Source organism: Salvelinus fontinalis, chromosome 29, assembly GCF_029448725.1.
Source record: "Salvelinus fontinalis isolate EN_2023a chromosome 29, ASM2944872v1, whole genome shotgun sequence".
Lineage (NCBI taxonomy): Eukaryota > Metazoa > Chordata > Actinopteri > Salmoniformes > Salmonidae > Salvelinus > Salvelinus fontinalis.
The window spans coordinates 13351943-13379141 of record NC_074693.1 but is presented as its reverse complement, the minus strand read 5'-3'; the positions used below and the strand labels follow the sequence as shown (position 1 = coordinate 13379141).

Genomic DNA, 27199 nt, shown 5'->3' with positions numbered 1-27199 from the left:
TGGCATCCAACGTTATTGTGCATTAAAGCCACCTACTGTACTGGACCGGCCCCACCTCCCTCCTGTCCTAGATTAAAAATGGACCAATAGAAGTATAAAGAGGGTTTCCAGCAGATGCCAGAATTCCCACATTTGCCAGGTCGCAATTGTAAATGAGAACGTGTTCTCAATTTGCCTACCTGGTTAAATAAAGGTTAAATAAATAAATAAATAAATAAAACATGCAGGAACACCCTGAATTGCTGGCTGCAATTGCATCCCTCTTTGACCTGACAGGACCAAAAATAAGTCCTAAAAGAAGGTCCATGCTTAGTGGGTATATGGAGCGTCCAGAAAGACCAAACAGCACAAGTAAATTAGTTGTTTACATCTTTGTTCATTTACCGTAAAACCATTTTTATTCAGTGTGGAAGGGCTCGCTGTTTGAAAGGGAAACTCTTTTTGACGCACTGCCGGTGAGCGCCGCAGTTATTACGTCAGCTCGAGGACACGGAATAAGACAGCTGGCTGTTTCAACACCGGGCAAAACGCAGGAGAGAGCAGGTCAGCACTGCGGCGCGGGTTGATTTGGATCAAATTAGTTCTGTAAAAGAGGTGAGTTTGCATTTTGCATTGTAACGAGTTTCCTTATAGTGTCAAATGCTCAACCAATATAGGCTAAGATAATGTTGTCGCAAGTCACGTAAAGACAATAACGGAGCTATAACGGTTTGTTTGGGCTATTATTAGCCTAGCCCAAGCGTATAATAGCAAGTTTGTGATATGAGACTAATAAACAGACAGTCCCATTTTACAAACCAAGAAGTGTAAAGAACAACATAGAGAAAAGAGTGGAGAAATGTTGTCAATGTAAAGCAATGGATTGAACATAGACATGAGTCATGTTTATCATTAATGTCCATTGTGTAAATAGTCAAATTCTAAGTTACGCTTTATGAATATAAAGTTGTATAATTTGTTTTTGGGTGGGAGACTGGGAGATGGGGTGTGGTCGTGGACAGTCTGTGGCTATAGGGATTGTGGATTAGACTATTTTAGGAGACTGAACACTGCTGTGGGCTTATCTTAAACAAACTAAGATACTTTTCTTACATTCTTTATCTCATATCCTCACTAATGGAGAAACTCTCAGAAATCATACAATTGACTGCACAACTGCGTGCTATGCCAGAGGGCAGCTTGTCCTCACTGAGTGCTTCTCCTGCAGTATATATTCTTTAGGAGAATCTGAATGACTCTCATTTGGAAGTCCAACAGCATTCCTTTTACTTATACACAATTTCTTAAGCTACACTGTTTTTCCATCTACTGTACAATCCATCATCATAGACCATGTGTGCTTTGGTTCAACGTTGAGATGCTACAAAACAGTTCAACAAGAGCGTCAGAACAAGTTTAACGTAACCTTTGTAAAAGTCGATGTTTCATTATTAGATGTTCTATGTCCCTTTCTCCACCTCACCAGATGCTAAAGCTAGCTACCACTCTGAAAGGGATCACTGTAGCCTTACTGAACTGCAGGAGAGGAAGCAGCCAACATTTTTCCTGTGGAAAACGTGGCTATGCTTTAACCACTAGGCCATAAGCCAACCACCCTACATTTACCGGGGAACGCGTCAGCATGTGGGTGGTCCCCTTCGTCTCTTCTCCCTGCATAATCCTATAGCAAGCCTACTAGTGACTTATATTATGAAACAGTATTTTGATCTTCCAATGCAGTCTTCTCTAGTGCTGGTTCTGTGGGTGTCGTTGTTGTGTTGAAAGAGCAGAACCCTGACCGCCACCAATCAATGACATATCAAGTATATTTTCATTAGCCTATGGTCCAATAGCATCTCTTTGTTCATCCGGCCATACACGTTGATCACAATCATATCATGTATCCCCACCTATTTAAGGAATACCTAGGATAGGATAAAGTAATCCTTCTAACCCCCCCCCCCCCCTTAAAAGATTTAGATGCACTATTGTAAAGTGGTTGTTCCTCTGGATGTCATAAGGTGAATGCACCAATTTGTAAGTCGCTCTGGATAAGAGCGTCTGCTAAATGACTTAAATGTAAATGTAAATGTAAACGTTGACAGTTAGGATCGATAAGATGGCACAGCCAGAAGAGGACTGGCCAACCCCTTTGGTTTCTGTAAAAAGCACTTTGTGACAACTGTGAGTTGTAAAAAGTGCTCTATAAATACATTTGATTGGTTGATATTGATACCATCTTAAACAGCATGTCACAATGTTTCGTACATATCTTGTCTTGCAGGTCGATTGTTTCCTGCATATCCTTAAAAGACCAAATATGGGAATGGTAAGTCAATATGGTAATCCTGTGTCTGCCATTCTCTCAGTGCTATGTGTAGCTACAGTAAAGCTATAAGGATAAACATATCTTATTCCATAATGACTGTATGATAATGAGGTAAGGACAGAGGAGGGGTCAGATGAGCAGTCATCGGCCTTGGGGCGTCTGTTTATTGTAATGGCAGCAGGCTAGTATAAGGTGTCACTTCCCTCTGGCAACCTGGACATGCCATTGACAGACACACAGAGAGAGCTCCAGAAGGCATACGGCAGGCCCGCTTCTCTATCTAATACCTAGTCTCGGACCCCCAGGTTCCGCTCACGTAAGCTCTGAAAGTCCAGTCAACAAGAGGAGATTTGCAAGGATGGCCCTGCTAGACTATCTAGTATCAAAACCATGTCCAAGGATGGCCCTGCTAGACTATTTAATATCAAAACCATGTCCAAGGATGGCCCTGCTAGACTATCTAGTATCAAAAACCATGTCCAAGGATGGCCCTGCTAGACTATTTAATATCAAAACCATGTCCAAGGATGGCCCTGCTAGACTATCTAGTATCAAAACCATGTCCAAGGATGGCTCTGCTAGACCATCTAGTATCAAAACCATGTCCAAGGATGGCCCTGCTAGACCATCTAGTATCAAAACCATGTCCAAGGATGGCTCTGCTAGACCATCTAGTAGCAAAACCATGTCCAAGGATGGCTCTGCTAGACCATCTAGTAGCAAAACCATGTCCAAGGATGGCTCTGCTAGACCATCTAGTATCAAAACCATGTCCAAGGATGGCTCTGCTAGACCATCTAGTAGCAAAACCATGTCCAAGGATGGCTCTGCTAGACCATCTAGTATCAAAACCATGTCCAAGGATGGCTCTGCTAGACCATCTATTAGCAAAACCATGTCCAAGGATGGCCCTGCTAGACCATCTAGTATCAAAACCATGTCCAAGGATGGCTCTGCTAGACCATCTAGTATCAAAACCATGTCCAAGGATGGCTCTGCTAGACTATCTAGTATCAAAACCATGTCCAAGGATGGCCCTGCTAGACCATCTAGTATCAAAACCATGTCCAAGGATGGCTCTGCTAGACTATCTAGTATCAAAACCATGTCCAAGGATGGCCCTGCTAGACCATCTAGTATCAAAACCATGTCCAAGGATGGCTCTGCTAGACTATCTAGTATCAAAACCATGTCCAAGGATGGCCCTGCTAGACCATCTAGTATCAAAACCATGTCCAAGGATGGCCCTGCTAGACCATGTCCTTTGCGGTTCGGCTGGATCTGTTGGTTGGAGCATGTTATTAGCTACACCAGAGTAGCAAAACAAACGACAAGTTAGCCATAGCACAGACAGACTGGTGCCAAGGATAGTGCAGTGTCTGGATGGAAGTTGCGAGCAGCCAAGCACTGCTGTAGTTTAGTTTTAGCATCAAAACAAATAGCTCTAGTAATTCACTTGTATCATCTGAACATACTGTGATTATTATCTATGTTCTACTACGCTTATTTGCTGCTTGAACAGTCTGTTTGCTGAAAGGACCGTTGCTATAGGCCCGTTGGTTTGGTCCTGTTGCTATGTGGGTGGGACCTCCCAGCTGTCCTGGGGAATGATGGTCTCTATGGTAGAGCTGTAGTAGGGGCACATCTGAGCATGGGCAGTGGCCTCCTTGGCTGTCTGGCTGGCTGGATTTCAGGGTAGGAGACATTGGCTGTGTGCCTCAATGCAGCAGAAAGAATCTCCACAGAAACAGCAGCTGAATGGATATGTTTCTCAGATACAGGATAAGAAATACATATCAGATATAGGCTGGGGATTCTTCAAGACAGATCTATAGTCTCTGAGCTATTTATTTGGTTCTTGTTTATCACGTGATCTTCAACGTGTATTTTCACGTGATATGAACACGGGTATTTTCCGCACTGCATATTTGATTGAATTGCAGTCCTGGCGGCTGTATTGTGTTTCATTGTTACTGTATTGATTTGAAGTCAGCTTCTCTGAAGCCGTGTCAGACCCCTGCAGAATGAGCAGGTCTCTGTGTGTGTAACCTGACTCCCCGTTCCTCCCTGCACACACACTGCTGTTCTGGAGGGGGCAGCTGTAGGCAGGGGGGCAGACTGGTGTCAGCTGTCTGTCTGCCTGTTAGCCCTCTGCTCAGGGCAGGCTTGGCCACAGAGACTGCAGCCACAGTCCTTTCTGCTCCCTGTACACCCACACAGTCCCTTCCTGCTCCCTGTACACCCACACAGTCCCTTCCTGCTCCCTGTACACCCACACAGTCCTCCCTGCCCCCTGTACACCCACACAGCCCCTCCCTGCTCCCTATACACCCACACAGCCCCTTCCTGCCCCCTGTTCACCCACACAGCCCCTCCCTGCTCCCTATACACCCACACAGCCCCTTCCTGCCCCCTGTACACCCACACAGCCCCTTTCTGCCCCCTGTACACCCACACAGCCCCTTTCTGCCCCCTGTACACCCACACAGCCCCTTCCTGTCCCATGTACACCCACACAGCCCCTTCCTGTCCCATGTACACCCACACAGCCCCTTCCTGCCCCCTGTACACCCACACAGCCCCTTCCTGCCCCATGTACAACCACACAGCCCCTTCCTTCCCCCTGTACACCCACACAGCCCCTTCCTGCCCCCTGTACACCCACACAGTCCCTTCCTGCTCCCTGTACACCCACACAGCTCCTTCATGCTCCCTGTACACCCACACAGCCCCTTCCTGCCCCCTGTACACCCACACAGCCCCTTCCTGCCCCCTGTACTCCCACACAGCCCCTTCCTGCCCCCTGTACACCCACACAGCCCCTTCCTGCCCCCTGTACACCCACACAGCCCCTTCCTGCTCCCTGTACACCCACACAGCCCCTTACTGCCCCCTGTACACCCACACAGCCCCTTCCTGCCCCCTGTTCACCCACACAGCCCCTTCCTGCCCCCTGTACACCCACACAGTCCCTTCCTGCTCCCTGTACACCCACACAGCTCCTTCATGCTCCCTGTACACCCACACAGCCCCTTCCTGCCCCCTGTACACCCACACAGCCCCTTCCTGCCCCCTGTTCACCCACACAGTCCTTCCTGCCCCCTGTACACCCACACAGCCCCTTCCTGCTCCCTGTACACCCACACAGCCCCTTCCTGCTCCCTGTACACCCACACAGCCCCTTCCTGCCCACTGTACACCCACACAGCCCCTTCCTTCCCCCTGTACATCCACACAGCCCCTTACTGCCCCCTGTACATGCACACAGCCCCTCAAAGGCCATCACATACTCCCACACAGCCCACAAACACACCCACAACCCCTCATTTCCCTGTGACTTTAATTAAACCTGGGATAGGCCCAGAGCAATTCCTGGACCCTCATTCATTCTTCTGTGCCCAACTAGTCATACCAAGCTTCCAGTTGGCTCAATCAACCTTTTCCCCCCTGCTCTGAAACTCATTGTTATGAATGAAAATGTGTTCTTTAACAACTGACCTGATAAAGTGGATAAAATATAATTAATATTTTTCTAGGGGTTCCGAGGCACAGTAACCGATGCTCCAGACTTTGATGCCAGTGTAGATGCAGAGACGCTCTACAATGCCATGAAAGGCATCGGTGAGTCACACTGTAGCTACGCTCAAGATCCACTGTAGGGCAGGGGTACACTAGCCTGGTAAAACCAAACAGAGCACTGCACTGCACTTTGTTTCAGTTTACTTCAGTTCTGTCTGGTTTTATTAACCAGGCTAGAGATACACAACTCCAACACCAGTATTCACGGCTGTTTAGAACAGGGCTGTCCAACCCTGTTCCTGGAGAGATACCCTCCTGTAGGTTTTCACTCCAACCCTGTTCCTGGAGAGAGACCCTCCTGTAGGTTTTAACTCCAACCCTGTTCCTGGAGAGAGACCCTCCTGTAGGTTTTAACTCCAACCCTGTTCCTGGAGAGTTACCGTCCTGTATGTTTAAAACTCCAACCCTGTTCCTGGAGAACTACCCTCCTGTAGGTTTTAACTCCAACCCTGTTCCTGGAGAGCTACCCTCCTGTAGGTTTTAACTCCAACCCTGTTCCTGGAGAGATACCCTCCAGTAGGTTTTAACTCCAACCCTGTTCCTGGAGAGATACCCTCCTGTAGGTTTTAACTCCAACCCTGTTCCTGGAGAGATACCCTCCTTTAGGTTTTAACTCCAACCCTGTTCCTGGAGAGCTACCGTCCTGTAGGTTTTAACTCCAACCCTGTTCCTGGAGAGATACCGTGCTGTAAGTTTTCACTCTAACCCTAATCTAGCACACCTGATTCTGGTAATTAGCTGGTTGATAAGCAAAAATATAGAGGAGGGTAGCTCATAGGAATAGATTAGAATCATTCTATTTCAGTGGTGTAGCTCTCCAGAAACAGGGTTGGACAGCCCTGGCTTACAAGGTTTTAAAGTCAAATGTTACTAATGATGTTACTGTTGATCTTCCTCTGTGCTCTGCAGGCAGCGACAAGGAGGCCATCTTGGATTTGGTCACTGGCAGAAGCAATGCTCAGAGACAGGAGATTGTACAGGCGTACAAGTCTAGCTATGGGAAGGTACAGGAACATCACATCATAACATCTAATATCACGTCTATCCTCACGTTTCTGTACCTTTCCAGAGCTGGACCTGGATTGCATTGAAATCATATATTTTTTTAGGGGGAGGGGGGATTCATGTACATAAACATCACTATATATCATCTGGTGTTGAATGCTTTGCGATAAATACCAGAAAGTACCCATTGTTACTGTGACCCACTCTATGATCTATAGTTAATACCAGGTAAATACTGGATCAGTACCAGCTAAAACCACAGTGTAAAATTTAGCTATACCACAAATTGCACAATTCAGTGTGCCATTTATTAGAAGGTACAATACATTCTTATTTAAATTCCAGAGGTGCATGCATCAAGGGAAATAGTTTGTGAACATTAGCTAACATTTCCCATTTGTGTTGTTTTATACTAACGTTAGTATAACATTTCCCATTTGTGTTGTTCTATGCTAACATTAGCTAACATTTACCGTTTTTGTTGTTTTATGCTAACGTTAGCTAACATTTCCCATTTGTGTTGTTTTATGCTAACGTTAGCTAACAGTCTGTGAAGGTAGTGTGCAGAGAACGTCAGTGTCTGTTTCGGGGTCTAAACTGCCGCTACAAATATTAATGTAACCTTTTAGGCTTTCTTTTACATGTAGTAGGAATAGCAAAGTAATTTGCAGTTTGACTATTGTCCCTAAACTACCTCAGTTATCCTTACAAAACATGATCTGTTTGATGTTTCACTGTAACATTTTGGAATATTCATTCAAATCGTTCAACTGAAATTGTTGCTAAGCAACATGTTTGCCGCTAACAGAAGCGTTGTTGAACTCACTATACTCTACTGAGCCCATTGTGTCACAAATCATGACAGGATAACTTCAAAACAGACACGTGTCTTACTAATTGTGTTGAATTAAGGTAAGTTTGTCCAGTCAATTTGCAATTCACAATTCAGTGTGCACACACCGTGAGAGGGTAACTTCATAATAGACGTCTCTCTTCCCCAGGACCTGATAGATGACCTGAAGTATGAGCTGACGGGGAATTTTGAGCGCCTCATCGTCAGTCTGATGAGACCCCAGGCCTACCATGACGCCAAAGAGATCCACGATGCCATCGAAGTAAGATAATGTATTAGAGATCCGTGATGCCATCAAAATAAGATAATGTAGTAGAGATCCGTGATGCCATCAAAGTAAGATAATGTAGTAGAGATCCGTGATGCCATCAAAGTAAGATAATGTAGTAGAGATATGTGATGCCATCAAAGTAAGATAATGTAGTAGAGATCTGTGATGCCATCAAAATAAGATAATGTAGTAGAGATCCGTGATGCCATCAAAGTAAGATAATGTAGTAGAGATCCGTGATGCCATCAAAGTAAGATAATGTAGTAGAGATCTGTGATGCCATCAAAGTAAGATCATGTAGTAGAGATCCGTGATGCCATCAAAGTAAGATAATGTAGTAGAGATCCGTGATGCCATCAAAATAAGATAATGTAGTAGAGATCCGTGATGCCATCAAAGTAAGATAATGTAGTAGAGATCCGTGATGCCATCAAAGTAAGATAATGTAGTAGAGAGCCGTGATGCCATCAAAATAAGATAATGTTGTAGAGATCCGTAATGCCATCAAAGTAAGATAATGTAGTAGAGATCCGTGATGCCATCAAAATAAGATAATGTAGTAGAGATCCGTGATGCCATCAAAGTAAGATAATGTAGTAGAGATCCGTGATGCCATCAAAGTAAGATAATGTAGTAGAGAGCCGTGATGCCATCAAAATAAGATAATGTTGTAGAGATCCGTAATGCCATCAAAATAAGATAATGTAGTAGAGATCCGTGATGCCATCAAAATAAGATAATGTAGTAGAGATCTGTGATGCCATCAAAGTAAGATAATGTAGTAGAGAGCCGTGATGCCATCAAAATAAGATAATGTTGTAGAGATCCGTAATGCCATCAAATGGTTAAATTTTGGAAGTAAAAAGTTAAGAAACAGGAAAATTATCAGAATTGAGAATAGCCACATCAGACACCAACTGTTACACAGTCCAGTTAGTAACTTGTGCCATTCTGTATTTAATGTAATGCTTTATTTTCTAAGGGGGCAGGAACAGATGAGAAGTGCCTGATTGAAGTCTTGGCCTCCAGGAACAACCAACAGATACACGACCTGGTGGAAGCATACAAGGATGGTAAGATATATTTCCTTCCTCCCATTACATAGTAAGATATATTTCCTTCTTCCCCTTAGATGGTAAGATATATTTCCTTCCTCCCATTACATAGTAAGATATATTTCCTTCTTCCCATTAGATGGTAAGATATATTTCCTTCTTCCCATTAGATGGTAAGATATATTTCCTTCCTCCCATTACATAGTAAGATATATTTCCTTCTTCCCATTAGATGGTAAGATATATTTCCTTCCTCCCATTACATAGTAAGATATATTTCCTTCTTCCCATTAGATGGTAAGATATATTTCCTACCTCCCATTAGATGGTAAGATATATTTCCTCCCTCCCAATAGATGGTAAGATATATTTCCTCCCTCCCAATAGATGGTAAGATATATTTCCTCCCTCCCATAAGTCGCTCTGGATAAGAGCGTCTGCTAAATGACCTAAATGTAAATGTAAATTAGATGGTAAGATATACCGTAATTTCCGGACTATAAGCCGCTACTTTTTTCCCACGCTATGAACCTTGCGCTTTATACAATGATGCAGCTAATTTATGGATTTTTCCCGCTTTCACAAATTCATGCCACCAAAAAACTGAGCACCGTCACATAATGTGAAGTAAATCGAGCGCGCTCAAACTTTCCATCATTCTGATTACGGTAGTCATTTTGTCACCCTCATCATGGCAAAGACACGGAGAAATGCATATGATGCAGCTTTCAATTTGAAGGCGATCGATCTGGCTGTTGGAAAAGGAAATAGAGCTGCTGCACGGGAGCTTGGCCTTAATGAGTCGATGATAAGACGTTGGAAACAGCAGCGTGAGAAACTGACTTAGTGCAAAAAGACAACAAAAGCTTTCAGAGGAAAGAAAAGCAGATGGCCCGAACTAGAAAATGAGGCTTGGATGACAAGTGGGGAGAAATCCTTCACTAAAACGGGCCGCATGCGAAGAGCAACTTATGGTCATGTCTGCCAGTGGGTCCTGACAGCGTGGAGCTGCTGCGTATTGAAGAGGGCAGCATAAGCTCAGCAGGGAATTTGCCTCCGGATGAAATTGAGGAGAGCACAATGAAAACGATCCAACATCGGATGAAGCAATTCTGAGGCTATTCAACTCCGACACCAAAGGAGATGACTTCAGTGGTTTCAGTGCACAGGAGGAAGATAGTGACCAAGGACTTTCTTGGTAGGCTACTGTTTACTGCTATTTAAAAAAAAAAAATAATGTTACTAGCCTGTTTCGTTAAAGCCTATTTATTTTTGTTACAAGATGTGTTTCGTTAAAGCCTATTTATTTTTGTTACAAGCCGTGTTTCGTTTAAAGGCTGTGTAAAGTTCATTTGTTTCAATGTACTGGTAGGCACCTGCGGCTTATAGACACGTGCGGCTTATTTATGTACAAAATAAAAAAAACATTTAAATTCAGTGGGTGCGGCTTATATTCAGGTGCGCTTAATAGTCCAGCAATTACGGTATTTCCTCCCTCCCATTAGAAGGTAAGAATATATATTTCCTCCCTCCCATTAGAAGGTAAGAATATATATTTCCTCCCTCCCATTAGAAGGTAAGAATATATATTTCCTCCCTCCCATTAGAAGGTAAGAATATATATTTCCTCCCTCCCATTAGAAGGTAAGAATATATATTTCCTCCCTCCCATTAGAAGGTAAGAATATATATTTCCTACCTCCCATTAGAAGCTGAATGGTGGAGATGCCTGCAGATCCATCAAACAATCGATCTTGATCTTGAGCATCAAAACATAATCACAATGAGTGCAAAAAGCCAAATAAAGTTACAGTATGACACACACCATATTATAATAATAATAATGTATTCAACTGTTATAGCATGTTTTACTAAATCTCAAACAGCTATAAGCAACAAGAAAAAAATAAAAAAAGATACAATTTAGAAAAAAACAAAACAAATAGTTCATGACCGATCATGGCAGGCAGGGTAGTTAATTAATGTCTTGAGGCAGTCGACACCAGGAGGAAGGCTCGAGGAGAGGCAGTTCAGAGGTGAAACAGAGGGGGGGGGGGGTCACATCCAGGGGGTGTCAGACTGGTCCAGAGCTGTTCATCAAGGGCACCCTGGCCCTTGATGAAGTAATCTCTGAGTAATCTCAGTAGTAATCTCTGAAGTCAATCTCCATGGGTAGAACTCCTTCACTACAGTACCGATGTGTAGCATCCACCAGGGTAAACCCACGACAGCCGCGAAAGCACCAGAAAAGCACACTGCACATCAGTCCAGAAGCTAATCACTGGAGAAAACTGCTCAAAACTTCAACTTCAGCATCTTCAACGAGTCTGCCATCTCCAAACAACACCCCCTTACTTTGAATCAAAACATAGCTAGCTAACTAGTTTGCTAGCAACCTAGCTATCTGAGCTTCTTGATGACAGTGACACATTAGTTAGGTGAATCCAACTGACTTACCAGTCATGCCATGCCGATAGCTAACAAATTAGCTAACAAAAGCAAAAATGTTATTAAAAAAATGCAGTCAAAAGTACTTCAAATGTATTCAAGATTTACACATTTACAGGAGCTCCTAGCCTAGGCTGCTATTCCGGCGTCATGGCAATGATTGAACCTCAAATATAGTACATCACAGCTATAGTATGAAATACACCTGCATTCAGCTGACACACCAGATACAGATATATGATTTTGATTTGATCACTCTTTTGTTGCTGAGAATGTGGCTACACAGCAGGAAATGCAAACGTGTAGTGTATTCAAGGCTTCTGAATTTTGTCATTTCCACTTGAATTCCCATTTCCTGTTGCTGCAGCTACAGTGTGACATACTCTACAAAAGTATGTGGACACCCCTTCAAATTAGTGGATTCGGCTGTGTGTGTGTGTTTATATATATATATATTTCAGCCACACCCGTTGCTGACAGGTGTATAAAATCGAGCACACAGCCATGCAATCTCCATTGACAAATATTAGCAGTAAAATGGCCTTACCGAAGAGCTCAGTGACTTTCAACGTGGCACCATCATAGGATGCCACCTTTCCAACATGTCAGTTTGTCAAATTTATTCCCTGCTGGAGCAGCCCCGGTCAACTGTAAGTGCTGTTATTGTGAAGTGGAAACGTCTAGGAGGAACAACAGCTTAGGCCATACAAGCTCACAGAATGGGACCGCCGAGTGCTGAATCGTGTAGCTCATAAAAATCGTCTGTCCTCGGTTGTAACACTCACTACCGAGTTACAAACTGCCTCTGGAAGCGACGTCAGCACAAGAACTGCTTGTCGGGAGCTTTATGAACTGGGTTTCTATGGCCAAGCAGCCACACACAAGCCTAAGATCACCATGTGCAATGCCAAGCATCGGCTGGAGTGGTGTGAAGCTCGCCACCATTGGACTCGGAGCAGTGGAAACTTGTTCTCTGGAGTGATGAATCACGCTTCACCATCTGACTGACGAATCTTGGTTTGGCGGATGCCAGGAGAACGCTACCTGCCCCAATACATAGTGCCGACTAAAGTTTGGTGGAGGAGGAATCATGGTCTGGGGTTGTTTTTCATGGTTTGGGCTAGGCCCCTTAGTTCCAGTGAAGGGAAATCGCTACAACATAGAATGACATTCTAGATGTTTCTGTGCTTCTAACTTTGTGGCAACAGTTTGGGGAAGGCCCTTTCCTGTTTCAGCATGACAATGCCCCCGTTCACAAAGCGAGGTCCATACAGAAATGGTTTTCCGAGATCGGTGTGGAAGAACTTGACTGGCCTGCACAGAGCCCTGACCTCAACCCCATCGAATACCTTTGGGATGAATTGGAACGCCGACTGCGAGCCAGGCCTAATCGCCCAACATCAGTGCCCGACCTCACTAATGCTCTTCAATCAATCAATCAATCAATCAAATGTATTTATAAAGCCCTTCATCAGCTTATGTCACAAAGTGCTGTACAGAAACCCAGCCTAAAACCCCAAACAGCAAGCAATGCTGGTGTAGAAGCACGGTGGCTAGGAAAAGCTCCCTAGAAAGGCCAGAACCTAGAAAGAAACCTAGAGAGGAACCAGGCTATGAGGGATGGCCAGTCCTCTTCTGGCTGTGCCGGTTGGAGATTATAACAGAACATGGCCAAGATGTTCTAATGTTCATAAATGACCAGCATGGTAAAATAATAATAATCACAGTAGTTGTCGAGAGTGCAACAGGTCAGCACCTCAGGAGTAAATGTCAGTTGGCTTTTCATAACCGATCATTCAGAGTATCTCTACCGCTCTTGCTGTCTCTAGAGAGTTGAAAACAGCAGGTCTGGGACAGGTAGCACGTCCGGTGAACAGGTCAGGGGTTCCATAGCCGCATGGCTGAATGGAAGCAAGTCCCTGCAGCAATGTTCCAAAATCTAATGGAAAGCTTTCCCAGAAGAGTGGTGGCTGTTATAGCAGCAAATGGGGGACCAACACCATATTAATGGCCATGATTTTGGAATGAGATGTTTGACGAGCAGGTGTCAACATACTTCTGGTCATGTGGTGTATGACAAACACAGCATGTTCCAGTGAAATCCTGGTTGTGTTATTAACTGTCTGTGTTCTTACTGTCTTCAGCTTACGGCTCAGACATCGAGGAGGACGTTACAGGAGAGACCTCAGGGCACTTTAAGAAGATGCTGGTTGTTTTACTCCAGGTAAGTTGTTTTACAAGGTCACAGCCATGGAAACAGGACATGTAATTGATCTAAATGTGATTTGACTATTTGAAAGGCTGTCAATAGCTTGTTTTCTAGTTGTTGTTTTTTTCGCAAGTAGATCTAGTCTGGGTACCAATCTGTTACCTAACTTGTTGTTGTCCTAACCAAGGCATTTGTATAGCTGTTTAGTCAGACTTCGTGTGTGTGTGTGTGTGTGTGTGTGTGTGTGTGTGTGTGTGTGTGTGTGTGTGTGTGTGTGTGTGTGTGTGTGTGTGTGTGTGTGTGTGTGTGTGTGTGTGTGTGTGTGTGTGTGTGTGTGTGTGTGTGTGTGTGTGTGTGTGTGTTCAGGGAACCAGAGATGAACCAGGAGTAGTGCATGCTGACCTAGTGGAGGAGGACGCTCAGGTGAGTGTTTTAAAGCAGTAGAACACGTTCACCATAACAGAAACACCAAACATTTGTTACCCTTTCTAACCCTATCAACCTCACCCTGTTCTTCCTGTCTCTAACTATCCCTTTTCAACACTTTCAGGTGCTGTTTGCAGCCGGGGAGGAGCAATGGGGCACAGAGGAGTCCATATTCATTATGTTGCTGGGAAACCGCAGTTTCGACCACCTCCAGATGGGTGAGTATAACACCGGGGTACATAAACATGAAGCTGAGAGCGACAACAGTATCATGACATCAGCCTGACCAGAACACTGGCTAGGTCCCAAATGGCACCCTACTCCCTACATAGTGCTCTGTCTATAAGCCATAGATGTTAACAGTAGTGCACTATGGAACGAATAGGGTTCCATTTGGAACGCATTCATTATGACGTCAGTGTGACATTTACTAGTGTGAATCGGTCATTTCTTCTCACACCCACAACACACAGGGATCCTGGTTGTATCAGGCTGTTGAGTTATGTGTCTGTGGTCTGGTCTCAGTAGTTCACTCACTAGGATACCATGCCAGGGAATGACTCCGTTCTCTGTCTTCTTCCTGCAGTGTTTGATAAGTACCAGGAGATAGCAGAGACGTCCATAGAGGACAGTATCAAGAATGAGCTGTCTGGGGACTTTGAGAGACTCATGTTGGCTGTCGGTACGTGTTGACTCTTTCTGAGAGCAAACATGAAAATCCTTTCGCCTGGTTAAAAATCAGACGGAATCAACTTGAAATCAAATTGAACACCACCGTTGAGTACACTCACTGTCGTTTAGTCTGGTCTAATCATACCTAGTCAAGTCATCCACGAACTCTTATTTCAACATGTCTGTCTTGTGCTCACTGTCTCCTACAGTCCAGTGCATCAGGAGTGTACCTATGTACTTCGCCAAGCGTCTCTACAAGTCTATGAAGGTAAAATCAACTGCTTATTCTTATTCAAGTCTTTCAGTCTCAGCTCCGCTCATATCAACCTCAATCTGAACAACAAGCTCTCAATTCAATTCAAGGGGCTTTATTGGCAAAGCAAGTGAAATGGATAAACAAAAGTGAAATTAACAATAAAAAGTGAACAGTAAATCTCTCTCTCTCTCTCTCTCTCGCCATCCCTCCTTCTCTCCAGGGTCTTGGTACGCAAGACAACACTCTGATCAGGATCATGATCTGTCGTTCTGAGATAGACATGCTGGATATCCGGGAGTGCTTTCGTATGTGCTATGAGAAGTCCCTGTACAATATGATCAAGGTGATACAACTTAACTTATCTTAAACCCGTAGATGCTTTGATCCTATAGATTGTAACCTCTAGACGTTACAATGCCTCTTATTTGAAGTTCTGTCATAGTTCTTCGTCACCTTGTCTAGTGACTGAGATAAGAGTAACGTTATGACTCTATACTGTACATCTCCCTGTCTATCTGTATATATCTCTGTCTATCTGGCTGTCTAACTAGCTATCTGTCTATCTGTATATTTCCCTGTCTGTCTAACTAGCTATATGTCTATCTAACTAAATATCTGTATATCTAACTAGCTATCTAACTAACTATCTGTAAATCTCCCTGTCTATCTAACTAGCTATATGTCTATCTAACTAAATATCTGTATATCTAACGAGCTATCTAACTAACTATCTGTACATCTCCCTGTCTATCTAACTAGCTATATGTCTGTCTAACTAGCTATGTGTCTATCTAACCAGTTATCTAACTAAATATCCTTATATCTCCATGTCTGTCTAACTAGCTATATGTCTATCCAACTAAATAAATGTATATCTAACTAGCTATATCCCTGTTTATCTGTATGTCTCTCTGTCTATCTGGCTGTCTAACTAGCTATATGTCTATCTACCTAGCAATCTAACTAACTATCTGTAAATCTCCCTGTATATCTAACTAGCTATATCCCTGTTAATCTGTATGTCTCTCTGTCTATCTAACTAGCTACTGTATCTCTCTATCTGTCTATCCAACAAGCTATATCTCTATCTGCATATTTCCCTGTCTGTCTAACTAGCTATCTGTATGTCTAACTAGATATCTGTCTATCTGTACATCTCCATGTCTATCTAACTAGCTATCTGTATATCTAAATATCTAAATAGCTATCTGTCTATCTGTACATCTCCATGTCTATCTAACTAGCTATCTGTATATGTATACACCACCTTCTGTATACACCACCTTCCGGAGACACCTGAAACCCCACCTCTTCAAGGAATACCTAGGATAAAGCAATCCTTCTGCCCCCCCCCCCTTAAAAGATCTAGATGCACTATTGTAAAGTGGCTGTTCCACTGGATGTCATTAGGTGAATGCACCAATTTGTAAGTCGCTCTGGATAAGAGCGTCTGCTAAATGACTTAAATGTAAATGTAAATGTATATCTAAATAGCTATCTGTCTATCTGTACATCTCCATGTCTATCTAACTAGCTATCTGTATATCTAAATAGCTATCTGTCTATCTGTACATCTCCATGTCTATCTAACTAGCTATCTGTATATCTAAATAGCTATCTGTCTATCTGTACATCTCCATGTCTATCTAACTAGCTATCTGTATATCTAAATAGCTATCTGTCTATCTGTACATCTCCATGTCTATCTAACTAGCTATCTGTATATCTAACTAGCTGTCTATCTGTATATTTCCCTGTCTGTCTAACTAGCTATCTGTATATCTAAATAGCTATCTGTCTATCTCCATGTCTATCTGTATATCTAACTAGCTGTCTGTATATCTAACTAGCGGTCTATCTGTACATCTCCATGTCTATCTAACTAGCTATATGCCTATCTAACTAACTATCTCCCTGTCTATCTGTATAAATCTCTGTCTATCTAGCATCTGTAGATCTAACTGTCTGTATGTATATCTAACTAGCTATCTGTACATCTCCCTGTCTATCTAACTAGCTATTTGTCTATCTAACTAAATATCTGTATATCTAACTAGCTATCTAACTAACTATCTGTATATCTCCATGTCTATCTCCCTGTCTATCTGTATGTCTCTCCGTCTATCTGTCTATCTAACAAGCTATCTGTCTGTCCAACTAGCTATCTGTCTAACTAGCTATATCTCTATCTGTATATCTCCCTGTCTATCTAACTAGCTATCTGTATATCTAACTAGCTATCTAACTATCTGTATATCTCCCTGTCTATCTAACTAACTATCTCTCTATCTCCCTGTCTATTGTATATATCTCTGTATATATGTCTGTCTAACTAGCTTTCTGTATATCTAACTAGCTGTATGTATATTTAACTAGCTATCTGTCTAACTAACTAAACTGAGTTTAAATGTATTTGGCTAAGGTGTATGTAAACTTCTGATTTCAACTGTATCTCCCTGTCTATATTTATGTCTCTCTGTCTATCTAACTAGCTATATGTATATCTCCCTGTCTGTCTAACTAGCTATCTGTCTATCTAACTAGCTATATGTATATCTCCCTGTCTGTCTAACTAGCTATCTGTCTATCTAACTAGCTATTTGTATATCTGTATATCTCCCTGTCTATTTGTATATCTCCCTGTCTGTCTAACTAGCTATCTGTCTATCTAACTAGCTATTTGTATATCTGTATATCTCCCTGTCTATTTGTATATCTCCATGTCTGTCTAACTAGCTATCTGTCTATCTAACTAGCTATTTGTATATCTGTATATCTCCCTGTCTATTTGTATATCTCCCTGTCTGTCTAACTAGCTATCTGTCTGTCCAACTAGCTATTTGTATACAGTAATCCCTCGTTTATCGCGGGGGTTACGTTCCGAAAATGACCCGCGATAAGTGAAATCCGCGAAATAGAAAACTTTTTTTTTTTTTACAATTAGCAACTATTACATGTATACAAATACAGTGACTCACGTGTAGGCCGTTTCACTGCTCTTCAGACTGGGCCGCTGCATCCTGACTGCGCTCTGCAGTGTTCTCTTCTTCTGAAGCCCGCGGTGCAGGTGTGTTTGTTCGGGAGAAGAACATAGTGATAGGCAGCTGTTGTCGCTCTTTTTTCTTCTTTGCAAAAAGATCCTTGTACACCGACATGCCACCATCGATTACGTTGGAGAACTGTAATGAACGGCTCATCAAAGGGTCCCATTCCTCAGCTACTCGCTTAAGTTCAGTGGCCATTCGCACCATGGTTGCTAAGCGACCAAGCGTTAGTCCTTCCTCCTCATCTCTCGTGTCCAATTCGTAGCATGTTTTGATACAAGAAGCGGGAGTGAGTTTTTAGCGAATCAGAATGCAGAGCACAATGCACAAAAAAAAAAAAAAAATGCATTATGAAAATCCGCGAAATAGCGAATCCGCGATAAGTGAACCGCGAAGTGGCGAGGGATCACTGTATCTAACTAGCTATCTCTCTATCTGTATATCTCCCTGTCTGTCTATCTATCTATCTGTCTATATCTCCCTGTCTACTGTATATCTAACTAGATGTATGTATATTTAGCTATCTGTCTATCTAACTAGCTATCTGTCTATCTAACTAGCTATCTGTCTATCTAACTTGCTATCTGTCTATCTAACTTGCTATCTGTCTATCTAACTTGCTATCTGTCTATCTAACTTGCTATCTGTCTATCTAACTTGCTATCTGTCTATCTAACTTGCTATCTGACTATCTAACTTGCTATCTGTCTATCTAACTTGCTATCTGTCTATCTAACTTGCTATCTGTCTATCTAACTTGCTATCTGTCTATCTAACTTGCTTTCTGACTATCTAACTTGCTATCTGTCTATCTAACTTGCTATCTGTCTATCTAACTTGCTATCTGTCTATCTAACTTGCTATCTGTCTATCTAACTTGCTATCTGTCTATCTAACTTGCTATCTGTCTATCTAACTATCTACATGTCTATCTAACTAGCTCTTTCCCTGTCTATCTGTATACCTCTGTCTGTCTAATTATCTATATGTCTATCTGTATATCCCTCAGTCTGTCTGTCTGTCTAACTAGCCAGCTGTCTAACTAGCCATCTATCTAACTAGCCACATGTCTGTCTAACTAGCCACATGTCTGTCTAACGATATATCTGTCTATCTAACTAGCTATCTGTCTATCTAACTAGCTATCTGTCTATCTAACGATATATCTGTCTATCTAACTAGCTATCTGTCTAACTAGCTATCTGTCGAACTAGCTATATGCCTATCTGTATAGCTCCCTGTCTGTCTAACTAGCTATCTGTTTGTCTAACTAGTTATCTGTCTGTCTAACTAGCTATCTGTCTATCTAACTAGCTATATGTTTGTCTCACTAGTTATCTGTCTATCTGTATATCTCCATATCTATCTAACTTGCTTTCTGTATAGCTGTATATCTCCCTGTCTATCCAAATAGCTATGCGTCTATCTATCTAGCTGTCAGTCTATCTGTATATGTCCCTGTCTATCTAACTAGCTGTCTGTCTATCTATCTAACTAGCTGTCTGTCTATATGTCCCTGTCCAGCTAACTAACTATCTGTATATCTATCTAACTAGCTGTCTGTCTATCTATCTAACTAGCTGTCTGTCTATCTATCTAACTAGCTGTCTGTCTATATGTCCCTGTCCAGCTAACTAACTATCTGTATATCTATCTAACTAGCTGTCTGTCTATCTATCTAACTAGCTGTCTGTCTATCTATCTAACTAGCTGTCTATCTATCTAACTAGCTGTCTGTCTATATGTCCCTGTCCAGCTAACTAACTATCTGTATATCTCCCTGACTGTATATATTTTAACATGGTGTCTTAATGTTCTGTCTGGTCTTCTACCCATCAGGAAGACACATCAGGAGATTACAAGAGGACTCTGCTCGCCCTATGTGGTGGAGATGATGAGTAAGTTAGTTACTGCTGATTGATGGAGCTTATCATTACTGGGATTTTTTAGTAGTTCATTTTCACCGCTTGGGGGTGACATTGCACCATCTCAATTTATCCACAGTTGGCAGATTCGACAATGCCTTTTTCTGAGAAAACATTAAGCCAAGGAGCTGAAACCCAAAGCTTCCCTAAAAAGTGAGATAATTTCGAATGAAATGTGGTCATAGTTCAGGAATGAGTCAGAGGAGAAATACTGTTCTTATATAACTCTCAACGGGCAAGCCTGAAGGGTCAGAACAGGGTCTGCTTATAGTGTAAGGGGTGGGGGAGTGCTAAGCTGACACAAGGAATTGTGCTCATGCTATTGATATTGTGGTCATACTAAGATGGTCATACTGTGAATAATTTTGCTATTTGATTTTGAATTATATAACCCCTTTATGTATCAATATTTAAAAAAAATAGGTATTTGATAAAATAACAATTTTGGCCTTTACTACTAAAGCCGATAGAAACGCATTGAATAATACATTCATAAATGTCAAAAAAGGACAGTCAGAAAATAAATCATAAAGGCAAGGTTCTGAAGTGTCTCTGTTATATCTAGGCGATACAGTGCATTCGGAAAGTATTCAGACCCCTTCGCTTTTTCAAAATGTTGTTACGTTACAGCCTTATTCTAAAATAGATTCAATTATATTTTTTCCTCATCTACACACAATACCCCATAATGACATCACAATACCCCATAATGACATCAAAATACCCCATAATGACAAAGTGAAAACGGGATTTTAGAAATACCTTATTTACATAAGTATTCAGACCCTTTGCTATGAGACTCAAAATGGAGCTCAGGTGCATCCTGTTTCCATTGATCATCCTTGAGATGTTTCTACAACTTGATTGGAGTCCACATGTGGTAAATTCAATTGATTGGACATTATTTGGAAAGGCACACACCTGTCTATAAAAGGTCCCACAGTTGACAGTGCATGTCAGAGCAAAAACCAAGCCACGAGGTCGAAGGAATTGTCCGTAGAGCTCCGAGATAGGATTGTGTCGAGGCACAGATCTGGGGAAGGATATCAAAACATTTCTGCAGTATTGAAGGTCCCCAAGAACACAGTGGCCTCCATCATTCTTAAATGGAAGAAGTTTGGAACCGCCAAGACTCTTCCTAGAGCTGGCCGCCCAGCCAAACCGAGCAATCGGGGGAGAAGGGCCTTGGAGGTGACCAAGGATCCGATGTCTCCCGACACTTGTGGGGGTCGTAGAGCAAAACGGAAAACGCCATCGTGAAAGGCTCATCTTTCCATATAGTGGTCATAATAGTTTGTAGTTCACACCATTTGGACACTACAGACGTTTAACGCGACAAGACCAATTTTCGGGACGTCTCATGTTCTGACAACACTGCTGTAGCTCTGCCACCTTCCACCGCAGATGCGGAAGTGCGACATCGGCGGATGCGGTGGATTGAGTTGCATCCAATGATATCTCTAGTTTAAACTGAAGGATTTTGATGGGGATTTTTTGGTTATTTAACTTAGATTGATATACCCGTGCGTTAATCAACTCTAAGGGGTTAAAACAGCCATAAACCCCGTTGTGACAGGGGAAATGGAAGCTTGTTGTGTGCAACAGGGAGGGGCAATGCAAGCTTCACACATTTTTTTATATTTTTTTGCTAAAATATTTATATTCGGGTAACGATGACGTGGACGTGGATTTTAAGGCAGCCCCCAGCACCTCTCTGGCCCACAGCACCTCTCTGGCCCCCAGCACCTCTCTGGCCCACAGCACCTCTCTGGCCCACAGCACCTCTCTGGCCCCCAGCACCTCTCTGGTCCCCAGCACCTCTCTGGTCCCCAGCACCTCTCTGGCCCACAGCACCTCTCTGGCCCCCAGCACCTCTCTGGCCCCCAGCACCTCTCTGGCCCCCAGCACCTCTCTGGCCCCCAGCACCTCTCTGGCCCCCAGCACCTCTCTGGCCCCCAGCACCTCTCTGGCCCCCAGCACCTCTCTGGCCCCCAGCACCTCTCTGCCCCCCAGCACCTCTCTGCCCCCCAGCACCTCTCTGCCCCCCAGCACCTCTCTGGCCCCCAGCACCTCTCTGGCCCCCAGCACCTCTCTGAGTCAGAGGAAAATGCGGAAGACACATTTGGTTTGAATGCATTCACTTGTGTAACTGAATAGTGAATTCCCCATTTCCTTCCTATTTGTGGGTAACAGGGTGACGTGTAATGCTTGACCCACTCAGGTTTTTCACCACAAAACACCAGGAAATATCCAGAAAGAGTACAACCCAGCTCACATGCTTTTACACGAGGAATTGATTATTCAATGTTTCTTTAGAAAACAAAATTCTAAAGCAATAGTTAATTAAACTAGTTAATAAAACTAGTTAACAAAGCTAGTTAATAAAAATAGTTAATTAAACGAGTTAATTAAACAAGTTAATTAAGCGAGTTAATAAAACTTGTTAATAAAACTTGTTAATTAAACTTGTTAATTAAACTAGTTGATAAAACAAGTTAAGAAAACTAGTTAATAAAACTAGAGTTCAGTTCACGTAACAGGGTTGACCTTAAAATGAGGGACAGATATATATATATGTTAATCACTGATCAAATTAAATAAATAATTATCCTAAGAAAGGATTTGTAACTGTAGCAAGCCTTTTTTCATATAAATAAATCAGATTTATTGAATTCTCCATGTGGTCTATACTAAAGGGCACGTCATTTAATATAACAGGCTTTTGAAAAAATGCAATATTGGTGCACAATTTCTACTTTAAATATCAAAGGGACGCAAAAAGGTACTCTTTTCATAGAACGACACAGCTACTTTAGGGAAGTATTATTAGGAGAGAAAACAGAGATGTCAAGAGAACATGATGTCGTGTGGAACATGTCAGGTCTCAGAATAGCATATCTTATCTTGGAAATGAACCCAGTGTTTAGATATTAGATAGTCAGTTTTGTTGTAGGGGGGGTCAGGGTTAGATCTGTGTTTTCTTGTTGAGGGGGGTCAGGGTTAGATCTGTGGTTTTGTTGTTGGGGAGTCAGGGTTAGCTCTGTGGTTTTGTTGTGGGGGGTCAGAGTTAGATCTGTGGTTTTGTTGTGGGGGTCAGGGTTAGCTCTGTGGTTTTGTTGTTGTGGGGGTCAGGGTTAGCTCTGTGGTTTTGTTGGGGGGGTCAGGGTTAGCTCTGTGGTTTTGTTGTGGGGGGTCAGAGTTAGATCTGTGGTTTTGTTGTTGGGGGGGGGTCAGGGTTAGCTCTGTGGTTTTGTTGTTGGGGGGGTCAGGGTTAGATCTGTGGTTTTATTGTTGTGGGGGGGGGTCAGGGTTAGCTCTGTGGTTTTGTTGTTGGGGGGGGTCAGGGTTAGATCTGTGGTTTTATTGTTGTGGGGAAGTCAGGGTTAGCTCTGTGGTTTTGTTGTTGGGGGGGGGGGTCAGGGTTAGCTCTGTGATTTTGTTGTTGGGGGAGTCAGGGTTAGCTCTGTGGTTTTGTTGTGGGGGGGGGGGGGGGTCAGGGTTAGCTCTGTGGTTTTGTTGTTGTGGTGGGGTCAGCGTTAGCTCTGTGGTTTTGTTGGGGGGGTCAGGGTTAGCTATGTGGTTTTGTTGTGGGGGGGTCAGAGTTAGATCTGTGGTTTTGTTGTTGTGGGGGGTCAGGGTTAGCTCTGTGGTTTTGTTGTTGGGGGGGGTCAGGGTTAGATCTGTGGGGTTGTTGTGGGGGGGTCAGGGTTAGCTCTGTGGTTTTGTTGTTGGGGGGGTCAGGGTTAGCTCTGTGGTTTTGTTGGGGGGGGGGGGTCAGAGTTAGCTCTGTGGTTTTGTTGTTGGGGGGGTCAGGGTTAGCTATGTGGTTTTGTTGTCGGGGGGGGGGTCAGGGTTAGCTCTGTGGTTTTGTTGTTGGGGGGGGTCAGGGTTAGCTCTGTGGTTTTGTTGTTGGGGGGGTCAGGGTTAGATCTGTGGGGTTGTTGTGGGGGGGTCAGGGTTAGCTCTGTGGTTTTGTTGTTGGGGGGGTCAGGGTTAGCTCTGTGGTTTTGTTGTCGGGGGGGGGTCAGGGTTAGCTATGTGGGTTTGTTGTCGGGGGGGGGTCAGGGTTAGCTCTGTGGTTTTGTTGTGGGGGGGTCAGGGTTAGCTCTGTTGTTTTGTTGGGGGGGGGTCAGAGTTAGCTCTGTGGTGTTGTTGGGGGGGGGGTCAGCGTTAGCTCTGTGGTGTTGTTGTGGGGGGGTCAGGGTTAGCTCTGTGGTTTTGTTGGGGGGGGTCAGAGTTAGCTCTGTGGTGTTGTTGGGGGGGGGGGTCAGCGTTAGCTCTGTGGTGTTGTTGTGGGGGGGGGTCAGGGTTAGCTCTGTGGGGTTGTTGTGGGGGGGTCAGAGTTAGCTCTGTGGGGTTGTTGTGGGGGGGGGTCAGGGTTAGCTCTGTGGTTTTGTTGTGGGGGGAGTCAGGGTTAGCTCTGTGGTGTTGTTGTTGGGGGGGTCAGAGTTAGATCTGTGGTTTTGTTGAGGGGGGTGTCAGGGTTAGCTCTGTGGTTTTGTTGTGGGGGGGTCAGGGTTAGCTCTGTGGTTTTGTTGTTGGGGAGGTCAGGGTTAGCTATGTGGTTTTGTTGTTGGGGGGGTCAGGGTTAGCTATGTGGTTTTGTTGTGGGGGGGTCAGAGTTAGATCTGTGGTTTTGTTGTTGTGGGGGGTCAGGGTTAGCTCTGTGGTTTTGTTGTTGGGGGGGGTCAGGGTTAGATCTGTGGGGTTGTTGTGGGGGGGGTCAGGGTTAGCTCTGTGGTTTTGTTGGGGGGGGGTCAGCGTTAGCTCTGTGGTTTTGTTGTTGGGGGGGTCAGGGTTAGCTATGTGGTTTTGTTGTCGGGGGGGGGGTCAGGGTTAGCTCTGTGGTTTTGTTGTGGGGGGGGGGGTCAGGGTTAGCTCTGTGGTTTTGTTGTGGGGGGGTCAGGGTTAGCTCTGTGGTTTTGTTGGGGGGGGGGGTCAGAGTTAGCTCTGTGGTGTTGTTGGGGGGGGTCAGCGTTAGCTCTGTGGTGTTGTTGTGGGGGGGTCAGGGTTAGCTCTGTGGTTTTGTTGGGGGGAGTCAGAGTTAGCTCTGTGGTGTTGTTGGGGGGGGGGTCAGCGTTAGCTCTGTGGTGTTGTTGTGGGGGGGGGTCAGGGTTAGCTCTGTGGTTTTGTTGGGGGGGGGTCAGAGTTAGCTCTGTGGTGTTGTTGTTGGGGGGGTCAGAGTTAGATCTGTGGTTTTGTTGTGGGGGGGTCAGAGTTAGATCTGTGGTGTTGTTGTTGTTGGGGGGGGGGGGGGGGGTTGAGTTGACTCATGATTAGATTTGATTAGATACATTTTATTATTAAAGTGTCTTGCATCTTCAGGATGCCCAGCCCAGATTGGCTTATAAGCCACTGTCTGTTTTTGTGATTCATTCTGTTCCATACTCCTTGACCCATTAGTCTATAATTGGTCATTGCAGCCTTGCAGGAGAGTTCTTCCCAGAGGCTGCTCAGCTAGCCTACAAGATGTGGGAAACAAGCGCCATGACAAAAGTCCAGGTTTGGCCTGTGCCCTCTGCCCACACATCCCAAATGGCACCCTATTCCCCCATTCAATATGTGTCCCAAATGGCCCTATTTAGTGCACTAGTGGACTCTGGTCTAAAGTAGCGCACTGTATAGGGTCACATTTGGGACACAGCATTTCAGAGTTGCTCATAGTATAGATTGCATGTTTGTTCTGGCTCTGCCATGCATCTCAATACCTTTACAACGATCTATTCCCTTGCTGTGACCCCTCAACCCGTGTTGATAACTCTACCATCTATTCCCTTGCTGTGACCCCTCAACTCGTAGTGATAACTCTACCATCTATTCCCTTGCTGTGACCCCTCAACCCGTGTTGATAACTCTACCATCTATTCCCTTGCTGTGACCCCTCAACCCGTGTTGATAACTCTACCATCTATTCCCTTGCTGTGACCCCTCAACTCGTGTTGATAACTCTACCATCTATTCCCTTGCTGTGACCCCTCAACCCGTGTTGATAACTCTACCATCTATTCCCTTGCTGTGACCCCTCAACTCGTAGTGATAACTCTACCATCTCTTCCCTTGCTGTGACCCCTCAACTCGTAGTTATAACTCTACCATCTATTCCCTTGCTGTGACCCCTCAACTCGTAGTGATAACTCTACCATCTATTCCCTTGCTGTGACCCCTCAACCCATGTTGATAACTCTACCATCTATTCCCTTGCTGTGACCCCTCAACCCATGTTGATAACTCTACCATCTATTCCCTTGCTGTGACCCCTCAACCCATGTTGATAACTCTACCATCTCTTCCCTTGCTGTGACCCCTCAACTCGTAGTGATAACTCTACCATCTATTCCCTTGCTGTGACCCCTCAACTCGTAGTGATAACTCTACCATCTATTCCCTTGCTGTGACCCCTGAACCCGTGTTTACCTGTCCATGTTTGCTTCTCTGAGTGTGTTGACATTTCAGAAGGAGGATTATGCAACAACGGCTTTGCCTTTACTGTAGGTGTGTGTGTGTGTGTGTGTGTGTGTGTGTGTGTGTGTGTGTGTGTGTGTGTGTGTGTGTGTGTGTGTGTGTGTGTGTGTGTGTGTGTGTGTGTGTGTGTGTGTGTGTGTGTGTGTGTGTGTGTGTACTATATCTGATTTGACCCCTGCCCCCTCTCATTCTCTCTTCTTCAGCTCAGACCAACCATCCATCCTGCCAGTGATTTTGACCCAGCTGATGATGCTCAGACCCTGAGGAAAGCCATGAAAGGCTTTGGTACATTGCCTCCCATGGAAAACACATCGCCTTCACTCTAACCGTGTTAATGACATTGTTGTAACTGGTTCATGCATCATATGATATTGTATGAAACGGATATATGGAAGTGTTTGATAAAACAGTTATTTATTACCATTGTTTCCGCCATGTTCTCAGGCACAGATGAAGATGTCATCATTGACATTGTGGCTAACAGGAGCAACGAGCAGAGACAGGAGATCAGACAGGCCTTTAAGTCCATCCTCGGCAGGGTAAGACAGACATCCCACCATATCCAAAACTCAATGTGTTTGCTGGAATGTGATGACATCATTCCAGTGAGTGGGCGATGCACAGCAGCCATTTTGTGCCAGTAGTTCCACACATGATCTACAGATGTACACAGGATAAGATGGTCA

The 27199-nt window shown here is 43.9% G+C and overlaps 1 protein-coding gene across 3 annotated transcripts in view; it reads left to right on the top strand.

Moving 5' to 3' along the window:
* Positions 1-285: 285 nt before the first annotated feature.
* LOC129827455 (annexin A6-like) overlaps positions 286-27199 on the top strand; it is a 42492-nt gene continuing 15578 nt past the window's right edge. The window contains exons 1-16 of one of the 3 annotated variants that reach the window (XM_055888329.1): positions 286-594; positions 2264-2308; positions 5845-5929; positions 6797-6891; positions 7894-8007; positions 8999-9089; positions 13664-13743; positions 14095-14151; positions 14279-14372; positions 14741-14836; positions 15036-15094; positions 15303-15425; positions 19966-20024; positions 25475-25553; positions 26717-26798; positions 26958-27052. In XM_055888329.1, coding sequence (XP_055744304.1) covers positions 2300-2308; positions 5845-5929; positions 6797-6891; positions 7894-8007; positions 8999-9089; positions 13664-13743; positions 14095-14151; positions 14279-14372; positions 14741-14836; positions 15036-15094; positions 15303-15425; positions 19966-20024; positions 25475-25553; positions 26717-26798; positions 26958-27052 — 1218 coding nt within the window. In that variant the 5' untranslated portion in view covers positions 286-594; positions 2264-2299. The remainder of the gene's footprint in view (positions 595-2263; positions 2309-5844; positions 5930-6796; positions 6892-7893; positions 8008-8998; positions 9090-13663; positions 13744-14094; positions 14152-14278; positions 14373-14740; positions 14837-15035; positions 15095-15302; positions 15426-19965; positions 20025-25474; positions 25554-26716; positions 26799-26957; positions 27053-27199) is intronic. The other 2 variants (XM_055888328.1, XM_055888330.1) reach the window with 2 other exon arrangements.